This window comes from Phaseolus vulgaris, chromosome 11 (assembly GCF_051622355.1).
Source record: "Phaseolus vulgaris cultivar YP4 chromosome 11, ASM5162235v1, whole genome shotgun sequence".
Lineage (NCBI taxonomy): Eukaryota > Viridiplantae > Streptophyta > Magnoliopsida > Fabales > Fabaceae > Phaseolus > Phaseolus vulgaris.
In genome coordinates, this window is record NC_143508.1 from 53,437,806 (window position 1) to 53,458,136 (window position 20,331).

Genomic DNA, 20,331 nt, shown 5'->3' on the forward strand with positions numbered 1-20,331 from the left:
CATGTAACTATGATTAGGTATGTCAAAAGTTTGAATTTGTATTCAAATTGTCCTAAGATTAAAACAAATTGTTTTAGCGAGATAAGAGTATTGTCTAAGGACCACAAATAAACTCGTACATGTGAGTTTCATTTGAACTCATCCCAATATTAATGGAGAATACCCAATATATATACAAGTAATACTTAATTTTTTAAGTTAAATAGTTGGAAGATCTGAATGTGCGTACTTTTTCTCTTTGTGTCCCATACTCCTTCTCCTCTTAAATCACTAAACATTATTGATTTATTTGGTACTCTATTTTAAAATTCATACAATTATAATATCTTCTTTATTATTTGAAATTAAGAAAAAAAAATTATGTCATTTTAACATTGAAATCTTTTATAATATCTTATTTTTTATTGCATTTTTATTTTTTTTAAAATATTTTATAAAATTTCACCAAATATAAATATGGTATATACAAGTATACCCTTTTGATACAAAGAAGAGACAAATTTCATATTCATTAAATATAAAATATAAAGATGAATATAAGTTTTTCAATCAAGAATGTAAACAAACCCATTAACTATTCTTAGTATTATCCATTTATACACCCATGTACAAATACAGTATTTATACAATTTCATCAAAATCTTTAGTTGTACATTATAAATACCATGATCCTGATTTTGAGAACCCATTTTCCTTCTTCCATTGCTTGCGGCGATAGCAACGATGTTGCTGTTGTTGTAGATTTCTTACCATTTCAACCAACTTTTTTTGTCTTTTTTTATAAATTTTCCCTAAAATATCAAATGTTTGACATAGCAACTAGCCAAAGCAACACGAGATTCACATGTGTAAAACACTAATTAACAGCACAAAAAATAAATAAAAAATGGGTTACTCAAAGTTTGACCACTATTACCAATCCTTTTATTTAATAATAATAATTATTAATCTTTGTTCTTAATTTTTGACTTTTTATGAGAAGATTAAATGCTATGGCCACTCATATTTTTGTGGTTCTTGATTGATGCTAGCTGGAGGCTTAGAAACTCCATTGACTTTTTCATTTTAATGCAGTTTTATTCAATTAAAGAAGAACAAAGTTGCTTCTTATTCACACCTGTGAAACATAGAGTTTATTTTAATTACCAAGATTGTTCATGCTCCTACCACAAAATCATTTTCTCTTCACTATATTTATCTATACAATAAGTTATCTAATAAGTTTTACAAAAGAAATATACTGGTTCAGACTAAATTTAAACATGTTAAAATTCACACAAAAAATATGTAATTTAAATGAGAATATATAACAATTTTTTAAGAAGATATCAAATATTTTTTAAACATTTAAAATTAAGAATGGTAATCATCAATTTCACATGTAACTAAGAACTTTAATTAATTTATTTTGAAATTTGAAATTCTAACTAATTATATTCCAAAAATAAAATAAATCTGAATAAATTATGGCACTTTATTATATTATCTTTTGAGATAATAATAGTCAAATCACCATTGAACAGCAATTTTTCAAAAAAGTTAAAAATTATAAAAAGAAAATTATTGTTTCCTAGTAAAAGTTACAAACTCTGAAAAAAAAAAGTATAGTAAACCTTCAATATCTACTTTGTTTTCCTAAAATTTATATCAAACTTCAGCCCCCAACCTTATAATACCAAAAAACAATGAAAATATAAAAAATAGAATGATAGAAAAATAAAAATATTGTTAACAAAACTATTAAGTTTATAATTTTGGTCTATTAAGTTTATTCTTGAATCCATTTGAAGGGGGTAAGTTAAAATTTGTATTTTTTTAAATAAATGGATAATTTTAAATAATATTTGAGAAAAGATGAGGAAAATGTAATATTTTATTGGTCTTATTATAAAATAATTTAAATGCAAATACTTACACGTAAAAAATTGTCTTGTTGCTTTCGTTAGTTATGTCTTTGGCCTAAAACAGTGGGCTGAAAATTGAAGAAGCACTTGACCTGGACTCAGTTATTTGTTTTATTGTGACTTTCCATTGAACCAATTAAGAATTGACTAAGGAAATTTATTTTGAACCTTTCGTAGACATCACCAGCCACTTTATTTTAATTTAAAAATATCTTCATGCAAATAAATAATTAAATAAATAAATCATATCATTATCATAATCATAGCCACCCTCAATTAAGTTGTGTGAAAACAAAATATTTTAACAGTGAAAAATAAACAAAAGGAAGTTTCGGATTAAGCACATTTCTAAGACTAATTAACATTTTTCTTACTAAGCATGGTTCAATGAATACATCTTCCTTTCTTCCTTTCAGTCTACAAAGTTGAATAGTATTCATGTAAGACTTCCACCAATCATATCATATTACCAAACATCTTAATTAATCAATTAACATATTTATGCATAAAATAAATTTTCAATGGATAATGTGATAAGATGTTGGATATTGAGATAAAAGAATATTTCATAGTATACACTACAAGAAAATCATGAAATAGAAACCAAATTGTAGAAACCAAAATAATTAGTTGCAATAGTAACTAAATTAGAGACCATTTTAGAAACTAAAAAAAAATTGGTTTCTAAATTAGTTTCTATTATTTTATATTATTGTTAAATAGTTTCTAAATTGGTATCTAATTAGCAACCAATGTTTTTGCTACCAAATTTAGAAACTAAATAATTGGTAGTTAAAACCTTAGTTGCTAATTAGATACCAATTTAGAAACTATTTAACAATAATATAAAATAATAGAAACTAATTTAGAAACCAATTTTTTTTTTTTAGTTTCTAAAATGGTCTCTATTTTAGTTTCTATGTAACTAATTATTTTGGTCTCTAAAAATTGGTTTCTATTTCATGATTTTCTTGTAGTGATATAAATAAATGCAAATCTTATTTTATAAGCTGGTTTTATAAGATTGAGTTAGACGTTTATTTTTTAATATGGTATTAGAGTCATTTTAGAGTTTATCCTAAATAAAGTATTTATTGAACTAATCAGGTCACCCGTTATCGAGCTATTGAATCGCTATCGTCACACACGGTCAGTCTCGACGTGAGAGAATGTGTTGGATATTACATATTAACAAGACACATTTTATAATATATAAGTCAAATAAAATAACTATTTGCTTTGTGATTTTTCAAAAATTTATAAAGGAAAGTAAGATTTCCTTAAATCTATTCAATCATGTTTATGCATCCAACAACTACAAACCTTACTATAAAGTGCCTTTCCTTAGTAACAATGAATGATTTTTTGTTATAGTTTTCTATTATAGATTTTAACAGGTAATGAAGATTTAATAAAGAGAAGTTATTTATAGTATTACTTGAAAAAATAGTGTAATGAATGCACTTTCTGAATTGAGTAAGCATGCATAAAGAAAGTCAGATTCAGAAACACACATTCTTAAGGTTGGCCAAATCACGGGGTAATATATGTTTGGTCAAAGGGAAGATGATGAAGAAAAAAGAGAGGAGAAAAAGGACAAAAGATTATCATGGACCACTCTATGTCATCATGGTATTATCGTTATAATCAAAAAGTATAAGGGTGATAATCACTGAACATAAAACTACATAAATATACCTCAAAGGCAAGACATTACAACCTTAGCTTTCATCATCTCTTCAACTCCTCTCTTCTTCTTCTTAATTCTGTGTCAGGATTTTGAGTTCTCATCCAAACTCTTCAAGCTGAACAACCTTAGCCTCATTGGACTCTTAACAAGCCAGTTTTTTTGAGTTGCATGTATGCCCTTTTTTGTGTTTCAATTTCTTTTTAAGATTTATGATCCAAAAGCTACTCCTGTTATGGTAGGAGCAGAATTCAAGAAAGATTGTAACAAGAAATAATGTTTCTCATTCTGTATGAAAGACACTTTTTTTTTTCTGACTCCTGTCAGATTCTGCTGCTTTTAACTTTGTTGGGGACAGAATTTCCATTACCCTTTGGAATTTTGGTCTTAAATTTTCTAAGAAATCTCGTGACCAAGTAATTGCACAACCATGTATAATTTTTCCATGAAAGAAACATAGCTAGTTAAGTAAATTCTTTTTCTTTGGGGGTGCTTTTCAATTTCTAATGAAGAAAAGTTCAGACTAGGAAAGCTGTTGCTTAGTGTTAAGATATGGTTATTGGTTCAGAAAGCATAGAATGATAACTTTTCTTGTTGTTTTCAGGTAACTGTGAAGATAGGATGAGCATGGTGTATACTCATGGAGTGAAGTATTCCCAAGGAGTGGCAAAGATGAACTCAGAGATGGATTCAAATATTGGTCAACAACATTGTCACCAACAAAATTCTGGGCTAATGAGGTACCGTTCTGCTCCAAGCTCATTGCTCACAAGCCTTGTGAACAGCAGCAGCAACATCAACATCAACAACAACATTGGATGTGTCAATGGTGAGACTCAGCAGCAACAGAATTATCCTCCCTCCACAAATTCTGAAATGGAGACCATGTTTGCCAAGTTGATTTCTTCCAATGATTCTGAGCCTTTGCAAGAGTTTGAAGGGAAGGCAGTGAAGGAAGAAGCAGGGGACACTGTTTCACAGCCACCACAACAGCACAATGGTTACTCTTTCGGGTCATCACCTCAGATAATGTACCAAACTCAGCAAGTTCAAGGCTTTCCCATGGCAAATGGTTCTTTAAGGTCTGCAGGGAATGGTTTTGATGGCTCATTCAGTGCAGTGAATTCCATGGCTTCTCAGAATTCCACACAAACCAAAATGGGTGCTTCCACCAATTGCTCCAATCTCATTAGGCAAAAGAGTTCACCTGCAGGGTTTTTCTCCAATTACTCAGTTGATAATGGTAAGACCTTTCATCTTACCTGGTAACTCTCATGGAATTTCATTCCAGTTAAACTTTCATATAAAGATTCTTACAATTTCTTAAAAACTAACCCAAAATATGATTTTCAAAATAGTTACTGTCAAAGTAAACAACCTTACCATACATGAAAATCTATAATTGGATTCATATTGTTGGAGTATTCTATTTTGTGTAAAATTTTCTTCATTCTATGAATGATGATGTGTTCTCTCATATGGGTTAAATTCAAAAGGATTTTCCATAGAGTTCATTTGGTCATGTGAATAGAAGAGGTTATTGGATCATTTCTGATCTAAGATTTGCATAAATTTTAAACTAATATTCTGGAAAGTTTGCTAGTTAATTAATTGGCTTCAAATCAAGTCAGAGATCCCTTTTTTTTCCTGCAGTATTGCTAAATATAGTAAAGCAATTGGGGGTTGCTTCTACAGAATATAAAATGGAATATTCATTTCCTGCATAGAGTTGACTTTTGTTTTAACTATTCTCATTGAGAAATTAAAATCTTTGAATAAGAAGAAAACTAATCATATAGTACATTTGGGGGTGAAAAGAAGATGTGAATGGAAGAGATATCATGAAAGAATCTGAGAAATGAAGGCACAACACAAGAGTCAGCTGTGAAAGTACTAAAAAAAATATGGGTCACAAGGAGAATCCTTCAATTATATGCATTTTTTTTTTCCTTTGGGTATCAATTGCAGATTCAAATATTATGAATTGAGAAATAGACTTTAATAAACATTTTCTCTCTCCATCAAATACTTGCTTTGGTTGAGGAAAGATGTTAATCTTACTCTCTTTCCTTTTTATTTTCTTTCAATAAACCAGACAAAAAAGTATCATTATCTTTGTTTTTTTCTCATTTGTGTTTGTTTTTCATCAAAGATATCATCAGTTTCAGTCAGATTTGTTCACACCTGAAGTGTTTTTTAGTGTTGTAAAGAGTATAAACGTTTTGTTTTGAATGCAAAACTTGCAGCACTGAGAGATATGGCTAGTTTTAGGGGCTGTGATGTATCAAATGGACAAGCTATTACATCCACCAGTGGGTTAAATGGTACTTTGAACTTCTCATCAAGGTCATCCTCTTGCTCCACCAGAATGCCACAGATTGCTGAAAATGGAAATGAAGGTGTGGAACCAAATTGTGTTGAAAGTAGAAACCTGAGGAATGACAATGACAACACCAAGTGTTACATGCCAAGTTTCACCACTGACTTCTGGGATGGTTCTGTAATCAGTGCCCCCAGAACAGCTAGCAACAATTGTGAAATATCATTTTCCACTTCAAATGCAATGGATATTCAGGTATAGAAGAATTTACTCAAGAAACTGAATGAGTGACATTGTGTGATGATGCATGTAGCCGACCTCAATGAACATTGGCCTATTTTTATTTTTTATAAAAACTTATACAACTGGTATTTTAGTTTGACTGATACCTCAAATAACAATAATTATCAAATGAAAAAAGTATTATTAAAAAGAAAATTAGGAGAACTAGAACAAAATCTATATGTTATGAAAAAAGCTTTTTTACCCATGTTGTTGATAAGTGAAAATTTATGTTTTCAGGATGCAGATTTTGGATATCAAAAAGTTGGTCTGACCCATCATTTGAGTCTGCCTAGCTCTTCTAGTAGAATGGCTACCATGGAGAAGTTATATCAAAATCAAGGAGTTGTTCCATGCAAAATTCGTGCCAAGAGAGGTTTTGCCACTCACCCAAGAAGCATTGCTGAAAGGGTAAAAGTCTCATTTGATTCTACTGTTACTTTAGGATCGCATCAAAACCTTGATCATATGGTTGCATAACTATTTTATGAAGTGTCTGGTGCTGACCTTCTTCATGTGTTACCTTGATGTGCATATTTCAGGAAAGAAGAACAAGAATTAGTGCAAGAATCAAGAAATTGCAAGACCTTTTCCCAAAATCAGACAAGGTAAACTAACTCACTCTCTCTCACTATCAAATCACATTGTTCATTGAAGCTTTTCCATGTGCATTTTGATGACTTCATGCTCCCCTCTTGACAGCAAACAAGCACATCTGATATGTTGGATTTGGCAGTTGAGTACATTAAAGACCTGCAGAAACAAGTCAAGGTACTGTGGAAATTTAAATCTTCCCATAAATCCTTATAAAAAAATACTATGTATCGTTTTTTTAACATATGTTTTAGTCTAGTTGGGATATCAGATGATTGTTTTTACTTGAAGTATCAGCTTAACTAAGATGTTAAGTTGTATAATAATACCTAACATGAAAGTTTTTATAAAGAAAAACACATTACCCTCCACTATAATCTTTTCTTGTCTAACCAAATAATTTTACTCATCTTGCAGATGCTGGCTGACACTAAGGAAAAGTGCACTTGTACAAGTAATCACAAGCAATATTCTAGACCTTGTGCCTGATTTATATCCTTGTAGATCAAACAAAAGAAGGAGCTTCTTTTTGTATTTATCATTTGGTGTACCAAAATCTAGGGTCAGTGTGATTATGTAGACTAGTGCTAATATTTGGTGGTATCCAAGAAGTTAGGCTCAGCTCTATGTAAATCTCTTCAGTTTTGTTTTTCATTTTTTTTTTCTTTCCATTGCTTGATTTAAGGATAATGATGTAATAGCAAGTTTAGAAAGAGTCACTGTAACTGTTGTTTCTTTTTACTCATAAGAGGTTTGATGGCATTACAAAACAAATTTGAGTCACATACTTATTTAAGACCAAGTTCATGGAAGAAACAACCAATTCCATATTCCTTAAAAGTAGTTAATATACATAACCTTAATCATCTATGTTAATCATATTTATACATGTACATGTGTTGGATGTATGATTTACAAACATGACAGACAAGTAGGACTTAGATTCTCACTGAACAAGAAAGAATTATCAATGTATAGAAAAGTGGAAATGACAACAAACAAAGGGAATCATAATTAATACATAGACAAGACACAAAAGTTCAATAACTAAACTAAACTCAGTCTTTATCAACAAACATAAGTAAACTAAACATCCAAACGCTAAACCTATTAAACCGACACTGCGATGAGGATATAGAAACCGCACAAAAGACATCACTTCTTCCAAATGGTATCATCATATGCTAATGCATACCATCCATTTTCTTCTTTCATTGTATAGGTAAGTGAAAAGGTTCAATTGTCTCTTAAGGGAATATACACAACTGTTTATGATGCAGCAAATTCATCATTTTTTGTAAGATTTAATTAATTGTCAGTATCTATCACAGTTTATTTTACCTTAAGCAGGGAATTCCTCACATAATATCAGCAAGGTATTATACATTTAATTCCATATTCAACTTCATTTTGATTATTCTCATTGTAAGTTAAACTACTTCCTAAAATATATTATATTTTAAACTGTTTCCATACATAAATAAATGTCATAAATTATTTCCATACATATTTTTTTTGTTTAATCCTCAATTTTAAATTAATATTCACTTAAATCTTAAACTGATGTCAATTAATAATTTAAATTATTTTCATCAATAAATGATCGTTTTATATTTAATTATATCATGATGTTTTACTTTAAATCGAATCATTTCCCAAAACATTTTTCATATCTAATTATTTTTAAATAAATTCAATATTAAATTATTTATGTAAATAATCACCTAATTTTAATTAATCAAAATTTTTAAATTAATAAATTAATATTCCATTAAATTTTGGATTGATGTCAATCAATGATTTAATTTACTTCCATAAATAAAGGAAATTCTGTATTGTTACTTCTAATATCAGTCTAATTGAAATCTAAGTTTTAAGTAATGTTTAGAGTTTTTATAAAAAAAAAATTAAATCATTTATCATATTACGTTTTTGAAAACTAAGATTACTATGTTACATTGAAATTGTTGTGTTTGATGATGAACACTTACAAAATTGTAAGTAAATACTTCCTTTCAGTTGTTACAAAAGTGTCAATATCCCAATCTTCCTTTCTTGTCGTGTGTCCCAAGTTGCTGTCCAAATTCCAAACTGTAAACTCTGTTTTCCTCTGCTTTCAGCAAAAGAACGCTTTTCAGTGGCAACACAAAACCAACATTGGTGAATGAAACTGATTGACATGCCATTTTTCGCTTACCCAATTGCCTCTCCAACCAGAACCAACCACCCCTTTTTCCCTTTCCTATAAAACAACCTTCCTTCCAGCCACACAAACCCTGTGCATAACAGAGAAAAAAAAGGCCTCGTTTTTATGCAGAAAACTCAAAAGGGTTTGCATTGTTGAGTTCGGTTCTCAAAAGGGTTATTTCTTGAAGTGTAATGGCTCAGTGGCAGGGTGATGCTGATGAGGGTATAGACTACATGTTCAAGATTGTGATGGTTGGTGACTCTGGGGTTGGAAAGTCTCAGCTTCTGAATCGATTTGTGAAGAACGAGTTCCTCATGAAATCGAAACCCACAATTGGGGTGGAGTTTCTGACTAGGACGGTCGTGATGGACCACAAGCTTGTCAAGGCACAGATTTGGGACACTGCTGGTCAAGAAAGGTTCAACATTTTTCTACTGTGCATTCATTTTCAAAGCTAGTTACTTTTTTTTAGTATTATGATGTGGTTTTGTGCCACAGTTTCACTCTGCTTGTTGTGTTGAGGTGAAATTGTTTTTTCTTAGGAAAATGATTAAGAATACAAATAAGATCTGAGAGGTAGAGATTGAGATCTCATAAGATCTTGAGTCACTGAAAACAGCATAGTTTTTTCAATATAATATAATCAAACCAAAAGATGCATGTGGGTGAATTATGATCCTTCAACTAAATATGATAATCATTTGATGGCTTCTTGGTGGGCTCAATTGTTACATTTTTGCTGCAAAAGAATAGGGAAATGTGTGAAGAGTTTTAACCAAGGTTCTTAAAAACTGTCCATGACAATGAGTTCAACCGCAACATCAAGATCTTGGGCCTTTTTGCGATTGCATTGTGGTTGCATCGGCCGAATTTGTCTACAATTTCCCTTTATGTCTAGAATCACAAATAAATTGCAATTTCAACTACCAACAAGTCCTTGGTTGGAGTGGTACTGAACTTGGTCCCCCTCAGTAAAGTTTAGGTCCAAGCCCTAGTTAGTCATTGGCAAAGTCAGTGACATTCCATACCAATAATATGTACATGGTTTATCCAAGAAATTTGCAATTTAAAACCTTGGTTTTAGCTGTAGTTACAAAATTCTCCTGTGTATTGCATGCCAAATTCAACTTACCTTGAACTGCATAACCATATGCCTAATTGACATGATTTTGTGTTTTATTAGTTTATATAGATGTGGTTGATTTGGTTTCTGAAAAGTGTCCTTAAAATGAATGTCTATTTCATTTTCATGAGGCAATGTTGGCATTCATAACAGGTACCAGGCAATTACAACTGCATATTATAGGGGTGCAACCGGTGCATTACTAGCATACGACATAACCAAGCAGCAAACCTTTGATCATGTTGAGAAGTGGTTGGATGAACTGAGGATACACGCGGATCAAAATATACTTGTGATGCTTGTTGGCAACAAATCTGACCTGAGTTCTCTTAGAGCAGTGCCTGTGGAGGTGGCAAGAGAGTTTGCACAGCAGGAGGGTCTATTCTTTCTGGAGACATCTGCACTTGACTCCAGCAATGTGGAATCAGCTTTCATTGGTCTCCTCTCTCAAGTATATAGAACAGTTAGTAGGAAGCAGATCCTTGTGGATGGACATGAATCAAATTTTGATAAAGTAAACCTTGAACTTGAAGGAACAAAAATTAAGATGCCATTTCAAGAAACTGAATGCCAGAATGCTAAAAAGAGATCCAATTGTTGCAGTATTCTTTAGGATTTTGTATTCACCTAGAGCCACCTTTATCTTGGGTAAGGACTCTTTTGATCTCTCTCCCATGCTGTTGAGCATTATATATATACTTTGCCATCTACTTTTCCTTATAGCTGTTAGGCATAGTTTTGCAAACTCAAGATGATACGTGATGAATTTGAGTAGTCTGTTCAATGTATCTAGAAGTGAAGGCTTTTGCCATGACTAATGCTCAAAGCTGTGCTTTCCAAGAATATGCAAATAGGACTTTTTTTCTCTTAGAAATACATGACAGGCAAACACCACTTTTAAAACAATTCATGTTGCTATTGAATAAAGTTTAATTATAAAGTGAACTTTAAGCCTAATTTAATCTCATAAAACCGATTTATGAGGTGAGGTTTACACCCACTTATATATTATGAAATGTTCTAATCTCTAATCGATGTGGGATCTCCAACCATCTAAGGAATATTTTCGGTGTTTCTATTTATCTTCAAGCTTATCTTTGCTAAAGTTGTTGTCAACCCCCAGTCCAGGCACTAGTTTTTTTTATATTGTTTTGATTGCATACTACCTTGATCTCAGCATATTCCGGTTGATGTGATCATTAATTTTCATTTAGGATTTATATGTTATGATTGGACCAATCCCATTACGAATTTCTTTAGTCCAGCCAACCAGATGTAAATGAGGGTTGCAGAAGATAAAGTTTCTAATCAGTTTGCAGAAGACTTTCAATAATGTTGAATCAGAGAAATGTTAATGTTCCTCTGCAGTGGAATTGTTCATATATTTAGGTTTGTGATAGATCTCAATTTCTTTACTTTCCCCGATCTGCTTTTCATGATGATTAATTAGTAGTTAATAAAAAATAATTTAAAATATAAAATAGTTAATAACTAAGATTTTAGTAATTAATGATTAGATATCAGTTTAGAAATTACTTTATAAATTTTTATTAATAATAAAAATCACTTTAAATACTAATAATCTTTTTAATTAATAAAATTATAACTAATTATTTTTGTTTTTTAAAACTAATTTTTTATAAGTGTGTTTAAGTATAATATTTTGCGCACGATCTTATTATCTAAATAATGTGAATTATAAAATGTATAAATGCAATCCTTTTCAAACCTAAATACTTTTATGATTGTTTTGTGTTTCTAAAACCAACAATTAACAAATAAATTAATTTTCTATGATTTAAGCTATAAAATAAATATTTTTCAAAATTAAGATAAATGTCATATAAAAAGTGAATTTGAAATCCAATTTTAGTTTTAAAATAAAAAAATATATTTTAATTCTCCTTTAATTTCAATAGAAAAATAATATCTTTTATCTTCCTTTCTTTTGTTTACCCTCTTTTCTTTTTTATATTAAAAGTTATGTTGAAGTTCACCTAACTTGTGAGCCATCAAACACATGCACACACAATGGTTTTGGCCTTTTGCCTTAATATGGATCATTTGGGTTGTAGGTATTCATTACGTATTGGAATAGAATGGTTACTGAATTATTGATCCAAGTTCCCATTTCAGATACAAAGTTGTGGCGTGTGGATTACAATAACTTCACTGATATCTATCTGCATAACTCTTCACTGATATCTATTTGCATAACTCTACACTGATATCTATCTGCATAACTCTTTACTATATTGAGTCATACATCATATGGATCAAAATGTACCACAGGAACACAGATAAGGGGGTGAACCATTCTCAAAGACAAGCCAGACCCAGATTGCATATTCACCTTTTCTCCTTTTCCATCTTCACCAATTTTCCAATCAAAGCACTGCACCATAGCAGCCACTGCAGTGTTTATCAAGATGAAAGCAAGTGCTGTTCCTGGACACCCTCTTCTTCCACCTCCAAATGGCACAAAATTGAACTTCATTCTGTTACCATCACTCAAATCCTCTTGCAAGAACCTTTCAGGGAGAAACTCATTTGGGTGGTCCCAGGAATCAGGGTCCCTCATTATGGCATACAAATTGATTGCCACTGCTGTCTTTGGTGGCACATCAAAGCCATTTATGTTGCAGTGTTCGCCACACTCTCTTGTTGTGACTGGTGCTGATGGATAGAGTCTCAGTGTCTCCTTCACAACTGCTTGCAAATATGGCATGTTGGCAACATCTGACTCATCCACTAGCCTAGCATTGCCAGTCACCAACTCTATCTCCTTTCTCACCTTTTGAAAGGCTTCAGGGTGGTTAAGGAGCTCAGCCATTGCCCATTGCATGGCTTCTGCTGTGGTTTCTGTGCCTGCAATGAAGAGATCCTTGTCCCACAAGAGAAAATTCATTTTAAGTTTCATAGAGTCCATCAAAATCTTTCTTTTTTTCAATAGCACAGAAACTGACACTGATATGATATGATATGACACGGAGATACGTATAATCTCTAAAATGTAGGACACGAAGATACGATCTATATATTATATAATTATGAATTATATAAATTGACAATATAATTATGAATTATATAAATTGACAATAAAAATTTATGTGTACTAAGATATTTTTCATGGCTGGTTCAAAATGATTTATTCTTTATTTTTATAATCATAATAAAAATTTATACAATAAGTTGAGTTGTAAGAAAATTAACGTATTTCTCCTTTTAAAATTGTGTTAGACTCATGTTAGAATTGTAAAATATCCAACAAATATTTTTTGAATTGGACACTGATACATGTCGTACCAGTATTGATGGTGTCCGATACGTGTGTCCAAAATGCAGTGTCCGAGCTTTATAGACAACAATTACTAGTGAAAGCAAAGATGAGCATGATGAAAGAGTCTTACCAAGAAGAAGGCTTTGATATGAGTCCTTGTGATCCTGAACTCTGCATGAGCATCATGGTGAACATCTAGCAGAATGTCCATCAAATCCCTTTCACTATCTTCATCACTACGATCTCCATTGTGACGTGATGATCTTTTGTGTTCATGCTCCTTCAGCACCTTCTCCAACAACTCATCGTACCTTCTGCTCACATCCAAAGCCTTTTTCCCATACACCCAGAAACTCAACTGCTTCAGAGGACCCAACACATCCCCAAAGCATAACTTTGCAGCAAGCTCAAAGGATTCCTTTACCAGCTTTCTGATCCTCTCTGCATCCTCGTATTTCTCCGAACAACTTGTGCCAAAACACAGCAAAAAGAGTTCGATACAACCATGTTATTCAAATCTAAACAATATCATCACACAAAAGGCTTTGTTGAGGATCCCACACACATCGTATTTTCTCCTATTTAACCCCTCCTCCACCCCTATTTTTTTATTATAAAAATAATTTAAAGTCCATAATCTTAAGAAAATAATACTTTATTCTTTCTTTAACAAAATAACTTTTACTTTTAGTGTATTTCTCACTTGTGTTTTTTTTAGTTCAAGCTATGAAGAGATATTAAAACATATCCATCTAACTAGGGTCAAATTAATCATAGAAATATTCTAGTAAAAAATGTACTTTTCAAGGATATTTATTGCATAATAATGCACCAAATCATAACTATAAAAGCAAACATCTTAATTACAACAATAAAAACAAACAATTTTTTTACTGAAAGAATAATTTTAAAATTATATTAGTAAAATCATATAGTAAATTTTTTTTTATTGAATGGAATATTTTTAAAATTTTATTGTTCAAATTAATAAAATGGTACATTTAAATTTGCATTTTTCAAATTAATCATAGGAATATTCTAGTAAAAAATGCACTTTTCAAGGATATTTATTGTAGAGTGATGGTGGGTTAACAATCATACACCATATCCATAAAAAGAATTAGAACTATAGAAAGAAACATTTTTTTAATGAAAAAGAAGAATTTTAAAATTTGATTACTCAAATCACACTTGTAAAATGCATTTAAATTAATTTGCATTTATCAAAGGTAACAATTTTCTTTTCTTGATTGCATTCATTACTAAAGTTAGCCAAATAAGTGTAGTAAGAGAGAAGCAGTGAGTACCAAGTGCTCATGGCCATCCTGCAAGTAACGTTGTTGGTGAGTTTGATGAGTTGAGGACCCACATCGATTGCACCACCCTTCCCTCTCACATTCTCCAACACCCCTTTCACCCAACTCTCCATCTCTTTCCTTCTCACCTTCTTAGACCGTTCCAGTTGCTGCGGGGAGAGCAGTTCGGTCACGCACAGTTTCTTCACCAGCCGCCAGTAGGGGCCGTAGGGGGCGGTCACGAAGCCGGCGCCGCCGAAGGGGAGCTTGTCGGCGAAGGCGAAGGCGGGGCGGTAGGAGAAGGCGAGGTCGTGGGTCTTGAAGATGTGGGCGGCGACTTCGGCTGAGGAAACGAGGAGGAGGCGGCGGGCGGGGCCGAGGCGGAGGAGGAGGAGGGGGCCGTGGGCGGCGGAGAGCGCGTGGAGGGAGGTGTGGAGGGATGGGGAGAGGAGGTGGAGGTGGCCTAGGAGAGGGAGGCTTGGAGGGCTTGGTGGAAGGTGGAAATTGTTGGAGGTGGTTTTTCCACTGTACCTCAGAACGAAGAACAGGAACAAGAACATGAACAGGAACAGGAACAACACTGTCTCAATCATGGTGTGTTCACTGCATCAACACTTCTGATGTTATCTTATTTATTCAGACCAAGAAGTGGATTACGCATATTTCACAACGCATGCGTCACACGCATAATAATATATTAAGAAAAATGATTTTTTACACCCATTTTTTCCTTTGCTCCAAAACAACTTTTTAAGTGTTGATTACTTATGTGATAGGAGTATTTTAAGCATGAGACGAATCTAATTTGTCAAATTATCACAACTCATATATTAATAATTTAAGATTTAGTGACACCTTCACAAAGGTAAAATTAATTAATTAATTTATTTATTTGTGAGCTCTACTTGAGTTGGTGAATTTTGTTTTGAAAAGGTTGCTTAAATTTAGGTTTTGAGGAGGACATTCAAGAATTGCACCAAGGATTTGTTTGCAAATGGGGGCTTGATGAGCAAAACATGAATCTAGATGCTGTTTTGCAGGATTTGAAGTTGAGATGATGACCATTTTATTATAACTAATTTTTTTTGTTTTGTTTTGATTTCTTTACTTGACTGCAACTCTTTTGCCAAGGAAGTTCGTTTCTAAAAGAAAAATATTCTGAATACAATTCCGTTGAGATATATTAGTTAGAGGTAATTTGTGTATAGTTCAAAACTTCTATCATGATTTTGTTCTTAAAAAACATTTCGGTATAATGAAAATCTGTATTTCATGGTAAATTTGAAGTCAAATGAATGGGTATTCAGTTAGGAAAAAAATCAAAATAGTTTCACACATAGAGACAAACTTTCCTTTTGATCTTGACAATGATGAATAAAACATTTATTGCAAATCTCGTGAAACAAATTTCAGGCTCAAATCTTGGCTAAAACTCAATACACACAATAAGGAATTTCATCAAAACCCCCAAGGAATAAGGCGTAACAGGTCCCTAACCAAGAGCAAACAAAACTGGAAAACTTGTTTTTCCGAAAACAAAACGTCCTAACTTTTTCTCCTTATATATTTGTTTTTGGACATGCCTTCTTAACGGGATGCATACAACATATGAAAATACTTGTGTGAATTATTTCAGAACTTTTCAATGTAATATAAACTTTGGAAAAAATTGCAAAAACTAGGGAAAAATATCAAAAATCTCGAAAGATTTGCGAAAAACTTGGGACAAAACGCAACAAATTTTAGGTCAAACGGATGAGCATCCAGTTAGGAAAAGAAACAAATAGTTTCACACACAAAGACAAACCTTCGTTTTGGCCTTGGAAATGACGAATAAAAAATTTATTGCAAATCTTGTGGAATGAATTTGAGGCTCAAGTAATGTCTGGTAAAAACATCAAATCAAAACACACAAGGAATAAGGCGTAATACGTGCAAGACCGAGAGCAAACAAAACTGAAAAACTTGTTTTTTCCGAAAACTAATCGTCCTGGCTTTTCCTCCTCACACACACATATATATATATATATATATATATATATATATATATATTTTTTTTTATTTTGTTTTTTGGACAGAGCACCATAACTAGACACAAAGAACATATGAAAGTACTTGTGTGAATGTTTTTGGAATTTTTCAACGTTATATAAACTCTAGAAAAAATCACAGAAACTTGGGCAAAATTTTAAAAATCTCGAAAGAGGATATCCTTGGAGTGCACAAATTTATGAAAATTTTCCCAAAAGATTTTTTTGTTTTGTTGAAATTCTATGTAAGAGTCTCAACAGAATTTAGGACAAAATGCGACAAATTTGAAGTTAAATAGATGAGTATTCAGTTAGGAAAAAAATCAAACAGTTTTACACACAGAGACGAATCTTCATTTCGACCCTGACAATGATGAATAAAACATTTATTGCAAATCTTGTGAAGCGAATTTCAGGCTCAAATCTTGGCCAAAACTCAATACTCACTATAAGGAATTTCAGGTAAAACTTGCAAATCAAAACACTCAAGAAATAAGGCGTAATAAGTCCCAAACCAAAAGCAAACAAAACTGGAAAACTTGTTTTTCTGAAACAAAACGTCCTGCATTTTCCTCCTTATATATTTTTTTTGTGTTTTGTTTTTGGACGTGCCTCTTTATCTCGATGCAAAAAACATATGAAAGTACTTGTGTGAATGTTTTCAAAATTTTTAAACATAATATGAACTCTGGAAAAATTCACAGAAACTAGGGAAAAATTTCAAAAATCTGGAAAGAGGATAGCCTTGGAGTGCAAAAATTTTGAATTTTTTTTCCGAAAGCATTTTTTGTTGAGATTATATGTAAGAGTCTCAATAGAATTTGGGACAAAACGCGACAAATTTTAGGTGAAACGGATGAGTATTCAGTTTGGAAAAAAATTAAATAGTTTCACACACAAAGATGAATCTTCATTTTGGCCTTGACAATGATGAATAAAAAATTTATTAAAAATCTTGTAGAACGAATTTGAGGCTCAAATCTTTACCACAACCGAATACAAACAATAAGGAACGTCTGGTAAAAATTTCAGATCAAAACACCCAAGGAATAAAGCGTAATAAGTCCAATATCGAGACCAAACAAAACTAGAAAACTTGTTTTTTCGAAAACAAAACATCCTGAATTTTCCTCCTCATATTTTGTGTGTGTTTTGTTTTTGGAAGTGCCTCCTTAGTTGAATGCAAAGAACATATGAAAGTACTTGTGTGAATTTTTTAGGAATTTTCAACGTAATATGAAGTTTGGAAAAAAATTACAGAACCTAGGGTCAGATTTCAAAAATCTGGAAAGAGGATAGCCTTAGAGTGCACAATTTTTGGAAAATTTTTCTGACAAGGATTTATTTGCTGAAATTCCATGTAAGATTTTCAATAGAATTTGGGAAAAAACATGACAAATTTTAGGTAAAACAGATGAGTATTTGGTCAGGAAAAAAATCAAACAGTTTCACACACATAGATGAACCTTCCATTTGGCTCTCGCAATGATGAATAAAATATTTATTATAAATATTGTCGATCGAATTTGAGGCTTAAATCTTGACCACAACCGAATACACACAATAAGAAATGTTTGGTAAAATTTTCAGATCAAAACACCCTAGGTATAAGGCGTAATAAGTCCCAGACCGAGAGTAAGCAAAATTGGAAAACTTGTTTTTTCAAAAACAAAACGTCCTGGCTTTTCCTCCTCATATCGTTTTTTGTGTCCTTTTCTTTGATATGCTTTTTTAGTTGGATACAAACAACATATGAAAGTACTTGTGTGATTTGTTTTAGAATTTTCCAACGTAATATGAAGTCTAGAAATTTTTTGCAGAAACTAGTGTGAGATTTAAAAAATCTTAGAAAGAGGATAGCCTTGGAGTGCACCATTTCCTGAAAAATTTTCTCGAAAGGATTTTTTTGTTGAAATTCCATCTAAGACGCTAAATAGAAATTAGGACAAAACGAGAGAAATTTCAGGCCAAACGGATGAATATTCGGTCAAGAAAAATCAAATAGTTTTAGATTGATAAAAAATTTATTCCCAATCTTGTGGGACGAATCTTGAGCTCAAATATCCGGCAAAACTCAATAGACACAGTGAAAAAATTTCAGACCAAAATATCAGAGGAGTAAGGCGTAGTTAGTTCCAGACCGAAAGTGAAAAAACTGGTTTTCTGAAAACAAAACGTCCTGACTTTTCTTCCCCGTATCATCTTTTTGAGATCTGTTTATGGACGTGCCTCCTTATCTGGGTGCAAACAACATATGAAAGAACTTGTGTGAATTTTTTTAGCTCAATACGGACCCAAATAAAATTGCAGAAAATAGGGCGGAATTTCACAAGTTTTGGCAGAAGATAGCCTTTGTTTGCACAAAATTTCTGAAAAATTCTCCCGAAATAGTTTTTTCCTGAAATTCCAAGTACGAATCTCCAATAAATTTGGGACAAAACGTGATGAATTTCAGGTCAAACAGATGAGTATTCACCCACGAAAAAATCAAAGAGTTTCACACACAAACAAATCTTCCTTTCAGCCCTGCCAGTGATCGATAAAAAATTTATTGCCAATCTTGTGGGACGAATCTGGAGCTCAAATCTCAGTCAAAAAACAATAGACACACTGCCGAACGTCTGGTAAAATCTTCAGACTAAAATACCACAGCAGTAAGGCGTAGTAAGTCCCAGACCGGGAGTGAACAAAGCTGGTTTTCCGAAAACAAAACGTCCTGACATTTCTTCACCGTATCTTTTTTTTGTGATATGTTTATGGACGTGCCTCCTTACCTGGGTGCAAACCACATATGAAAGTACTTGTGTGAACTTTTTCAACGCAATACAGACCCATAATAAATTGCAGAAAGTAGTGCGAATTTCAGAAGTTTTGGTAGAGGATAGCTTTGGTTTGCACAAAATTTCTAAAATAGTCTCCTGAAATAGTTTTTTCCTGAAATTCCACGTAAGAATCTCCACTGAATTTGGGAAAAAATGCGACGATTTTCAGGTGAAACAGATGAGTATTCACTCATGTTAAAAATAAAAAAGTTTCACGCACAAATGAACCTTGGTTTTAGCCCTCACAGTGATCAATAAAAAAGTTATTGCCAATCTTGTGGGACAAAATTCGGGCTCAAATCTCTGCCAAAACTCAATAGACACAGTGACGAATGTGTGGTAAGAATTCCAGACCAAAATACCGAAGGAGTAAAGCGTAGTAAGTCCCAGACCGAGAATGAACAAAACTGATTTTCCGAAAACAAAATGTCCTGGTTTTTCTTCCCCGTATCTACTTTTTGTGATTTGTTTATGGATGTGCCTCCTTACCTGGGTGCAAACAACATCTATAAGTATTTGTGTGAGATTTTTCTGCGCAATACCGACCCAGAATAAAATTGCAGAAAGTAGGGCAAAATTTCACAATATTTGGTAAAGGATAGCCTTGGTTTGCACAAAATTTCTGAAAAACTCTCTGGAAATAGTTTTTTCCTGAAATTCGACGTAAGAATCTCCATTGAATATGGGACAAAAAGTTAAAAATTTCAGGTCAAACGGTTGAGTATTCACCCACGAAAAAAATTAAACAGTTTTGCACACAAACGAACCTTCCTTTCAGTTTTGGCAGTGATGAATAAAAAATTTAT

At 32.3% G+C, this 20,331-nt stretch overlaps 3 protein-coding genes across 3 annotated transcripts; 2 read left to right on the plus strand and 1 right to left on the minus strand.

Moving 5' to 3' along the window:
* Positions 1–3,590: 3,590 nt before the first annotated feature.
* LOC137827322 (transcription factor bHLH130) lies at positions 3,591–7,561 on the plus strand. Its single transcript, XM_068633600.2, has 7 exons — positions 3,591–3,764; positions 4,196–4,834; positions 5,838–6,166; positions 6,434–6,604; positions 6,736–6,801; positions 6,896–6,964; positions 7,205–7,561. Exons 2-7 carry the CDS (start codon positions 4,213–4,215, stop codon positions 7,274–7,276), a joined length of 1,329 nt encoding a protein of 442 aa, XP_068489701.1. The 5' UTR covers positions 3,591–3,764; positions 4,196–4,212; the 3' UTR covers positions 7,277–7,561.
* Positions 7,562–8,820: 1,259 nt separating this feature from the next.
* LOC137820306 (ras-related protein RABA4d) lies at positions 8,821–10,969 on the plus strand. Its single transcript, XM_068624307.2, has 2 exons — positions 8,821–9,393; positions 10,252–10,969. The coding sequence occupies exons 1-2, from the start codon at positions 9,167–9,169 to the stop codon at positions 10,709–10,711; spliced, it is 687 nt and encodes a 228-aa protein (XP_068480408.1). The 5' UTR covers positions 8,821–9,166; the 3' UTR covers positions 10,712–10,969.
* Positions 10,970–12,185: 1,216 nt separating this feature from the next.
* Positions 12,186–15,336, minus strand: LOC137820313 (cytochrome P450 705A12). Its single transcript, XM_068624333.2, has 3 exons — positions 14,686–15,336; positions 13,509–13,845; positions 12,186–12,982 (listed from the first exon to the last, which is right to left on the minus strand). The coding sequence occupies exons 1-3, from the start codon at positions 15,264–15,266 to the stop codon at positions 12,359–12,361; spliced, it is 1,542 nt and encodes a 513-aa protein (XP_068480434.2). The 5' UTR covers positions 15,267–15,336; the 3' UTR covers positions 12,186–12,358.
* Between the last annotated feature and the right edge of the window lie 4,995 nt (positions 15,337–20,331).